The sequence below is a fragment of the Staurois parvus genome, unplaced genomic scaffold, assembly GCF_062004578.1.
Source record: "Staurois parvus isolate SC_StPar_1 unplaced genomic scaffold, SC_StPar_1.0 ptg000165l, whole genome shotgun sequence".
Classification (NCBI taxonomy): Eukaryota; Metazoa; Chordata; class Amphibia; order Anura; family Ranidae; genus Staurois; species Staurois parvus.
Window position 1 is genome coordinate 6,765,804 of NW_028317961.1, and position 4,335 is coordinate 6,770,138.

Below are 4,335 nucleotides of genomic sequence, written 5' to 3' on the forward strand. Positions count from 1 at the left end.
GTACAGTATTTTTTTCACCTGGCAGGCACAAGTGGTATATACAGCCCTCAGCAGAAGCCTGTTAAAATCAATGACAGGATGAAATATACTATTACTGTACACAACTGTACATAAATCTGAGCAGTACACACATACAGGAATTATGGCTCAAATGTAGAAAGTCTGCATCAGGGGGCATAAGTCATTGTAATCATATGACCTTTTGCCCAAGTAACTCTTGGACATGTTTGCAAACGCATATAACCAAAGTGCATGTCAGCCTGACATTGAACTTGACAGGCTGCTGGCAACAGGCTGTATAAATGACCTGTGCCTCCTTGGAGCTGAAATACACTATTTTGTTATGCTGTACAGGTGAAAGCACTCATGTGTATGAATCAATAAACATTGTCAAATAAAAGACTTAATAGCATGACAGGAGTTTCTATATACATAGGTGTTACACTATCAAATTTGTTTCACATACTGTAATACATTTACAACATACAAATTAAAAGACTATTTATTCTAATCCAAATGTATTGGATACATTCACATGTCCTGAAACAAGAGTTAGTGCAAATCAGCAACGTTTATTATATCAACGTTCAATGGCACACTGGCTGTCTTTCTCAAGACAACAGTGTATTCCATTTTATAGAGCTCACAGAAACTATTATATACAGTTTTATGTCATCACAGTTATTGGCTATTTTAAATAAATGCCACAAATATTATTTCTTGGTCTTTAATGTAACAGTCACATACACAAATTTAAAATTGGAAACAAAAGTTCTGGTGCTTTTTGGAAATAGCACTTATCCAGATTCTAATTCAGACCTACTATGCCTGTCCCTGGCCATTTGAGAAAGCACATATAAAATCCCTGCCTTTGTCCTGGAATTGAAATATTTCCACTGCAGATTTGGTGTGGAAGTAGAATCAGTTGTATATCCCAAGCTCCTGCAGGCAGCAGCCATGATCATCTTTATGTAGGCGGTAGTATGCAGTAGTAACTGTCCTCCAACGACCCCATAAGGCAGCACCAAAACAACATGGTTTTCAGCTTAATGGACTGATCAAGGCTGAAAGCTGGCCAATCTGATTGTGCAAACTCTGTACAATCTCCTTTAGATGTACCAAAACCATGTAATATGAGGACACACCTAAACCATTCATTGTAAATGGATAAAAGCAGCAGACCCCAGCACTACATAGTTGATGGTATCTCTAAAAGAGATTAGTTCTTGTGTCCTTTTTAGTGCAATTGTGTGATCGTTCTTCTGTAAATACTGACCTTGACAAACTGTCGTGTAATTTCAATTTTTAACTTAGTAGTAGAAAAGCTTTCCTTTTATTCCTTTAAATATCCTATCATTCCAGATACAAAACAGTTCTTGAAGAATCCGTTTGAAAAATCTTTCCAAACAGAATCAGTTTTAGTGCCCTTCGGAACCACATGTAGAAGAAAGCATAGACCATGGGGTTAAAGGTTGAATTTAAATATCCAACCCATACAAAAGCATCAATGACAATCGAGGGGATGTTATAGTTTGTAAATGGACCGATAGCTGTACTGAAAAAGAAAGGCGACCAACAAATCAAGAACACCCCCATTATTGTACCCAGAGTCTTGGCTGCTTTTCTTTCTCTGCATCGTGATGTATGTGACTTTACAAAATTTGCCTGGAATTGTATCTGATTAGTGGCATCTTTTATTAATCTTGCTTGTCTCCTGGCAATTAGGTATATCTTTCCATATATGCAGATCATAACAAATCCTGGAATAAAGAATGAAAGCATAGATGCAATAATCCCTGATGTTTCACTAAAAAATACAAAGCAACCTCCAACACAGTAGACTTCATTGTAAAAAAGTATTTCTGAGCCTTTTATATTCAGCTCGAGAAAGATCATGCCAAATGCAAAAATAGCAGGGATAACCCAGCTGGTTAGAATCATGACAAGAACAGTAAACTTGTTTATTTTTGCCTTATAGCGCAGTGGATCACATACTGCATAATATCTGTCCACAGATATAAAGGAGAGGTGGAATATTGATGCTGTACTGAGCATTATGTCTGTTCCTGTGTGTATTTTACAAAAAATGTCCCCAAAATACCAGCAATTCTCCACCGATCTCACCATACTGTATGGCATAACAAGGCATCCTAATAGAAAGTCCACAGTGGCCATGGAAAGGATTAAGTAATTTGTTGGCGTATGGAGTTGTTTAAAATGAGCGATGGAGATGATAACAGCAAGGTTTCCAGCCATTGTTGCCAAGATAGTGCTTATCATAAAAACATACATTGGAATTCTTATGCTGTTGGGCCAACAGTGTTTTTCACATGATTTGTTAATTGTTTCAAGACAGTATTGCAATTGCATTGTAGCTCTTGAAAATATTCACCTTGATGCATGGGTCTCAGAAATAGAAATGTCTTTGTGCCACAAGTTTTTTTGGTAAATGGATAGAACTGCAAATAAGAGAAAAATACATGTAAATATATTGATAATAAGCAGCACTACACAATTGACAAGTGATAGCTAAAAGTGAATCTATTAAATATTATGCGAGGACATTAATCATTCGTTCAGACTTTTTCAGCACAATAGACATAAGCCTAGGCTAAGTGGCCTTTTGCATAACCCCTGAAATGTGTTGGTGGTCCATCTTTAAAAGACTTTATTGTGTTTGAATTAATTTTCTTGAATGCAAGCTCTCTCCCATTCCCTATGCATACGTTGGTTTATCCAGGAGTCTCATCAAGGCTCTTCTATGGCATCAAGACCCAGACAGCCATAATACAGGTATCATCTCAGAGTTTGGAGTCCAGTACTCAACCACCCCAATCCCTATGCCAGAAAAATGTGACAGTTCTCATTCTTACTAATTCTCTCTTATTGTACAATATGTATGATAATTTTAATAATTGTGTGCCTGTAGGGGAAATATTCTATATGCTGAATATATCCGTATTTAAAAATTATATATTCCCAGCATGCAAGGTTATAACTCAATGCCCCATCCCCAATCAAAGTCTTAAAAAAAAGTCATATAGTCAAATAACATAAATGCTCACCAAATAAACAGACCCTCATAAATAAATGGGACCATTCAAGCTTGTTGGTAAATGCCTTATTGGTCACCAAATGTCGCTCTTCCCCTTCCACATTGGATACATAAACTTTTTTTCTATTTCTTATGCTCTCCCAAAGAATCCAAAAAAAATAACCATAGTGTAATATTTCAAAACAACCAAAATAAAAATGTAAAAAAATGTGTTCACATAAATATAAAGTGCAAAATCCAATATACTTGAATAAGCCGTGTGTGCACCCAAACTTCTTATCAATCCGAACACCACAGTGTCACACCCATGTATAGAAGAACTCTCTCCAAACAGGGTGACCCTTGAATCACTTAGGCCCTTTTCACATGGACATCATCCGTTCAAGCATGTTTTTTCAAAGAAAGAACGGATTCAGTTTACTTCAGTTTATGCTTCAGTTCTGTTTACATCAGTTTGCAGTTCAATTAATTTAACTTTACATCAGTTTATATCAGTTCAGATCAGTTTATATCAGTATACATCCGTTTTAGAGGTGACAAAAATATAATCAAAAATGTTTCTTGCCTAAAAATGGACATAAACAGAATGGATGTAAACTGATGGCATCTGTTTACATCTGTTCCATTCCGTTTCAATTGTTCTGGCCAAAGTTCAGAACAATTGAAACGGAATGGAACAGATGTAAACGAATGTAAACAGATGCCATCCGTTTACATATGTTCCATTCCGTTTCAATTGTTCTGGACTTTGGCTGTTCGGTTTAAAAAAAACTGACCTGAACAGACATGGATGTAGGTGGATGTACCCATGTGACAAACCATTTACAACTGCCCACCAATAGACATACATTGTGGTTCAGTCTGGATCCGTCTGAAAAACTGACAGAACGACTTAAATACAGAATGTCTTAAACATTACAAGGAAAACAACCCCATGATGTAATAATTTAAAACTGCTTTATTTGAGACAAATTACTATGCTTACATGAACTGAAAATGCAAACAAATGCTTCTGTAGAAACAAATATGGATGACCAGTGAATTCTGGTTCCAGCCCAAAGTGTGACATCACACCTCAAAGCGTTTTGTCATATAGACTTTCTCAAGTGTTGCATAGCTAACAATTTTATGAACACTTGGAATTTTTAAAGGAATTTGATTTGGGAGGTGGTATGGAATTATAACCTTGAGTGCTGGGAATATATAATTTTTACTTTACTACTATAAATATATGCTGAAGATATCCAGCATACTAGTATTATTATTATGGATTTATATAG

At 35.9% G+C, this 4,335-nt stretch overlaps 1 protein-coding gene across 1 annotated transcript; it reads right to left on the reverse strand.

Annotated features, from left to right (window-relative positions):
- Positions 1-713: 713 nt before the first annotated feature.
- TAAR1 (trace amine associated receptor 1) lies at positions 714-2,632 on the reverse strand. The gene has a single exon (XM_089676306.1). It carries the CDS (start codon positions 2,368-2,370, stop codon positions 1,354-1,356), a length of 1,017 nt encoding a protein of 338 aa, XP_089532432.1. The 5' UTR covers positions 2,371-2,632; the 3' UTR covers positions 714-1,353.
- Positions 2,633-4,335: the final 1,703 nt, after the last annotated feature.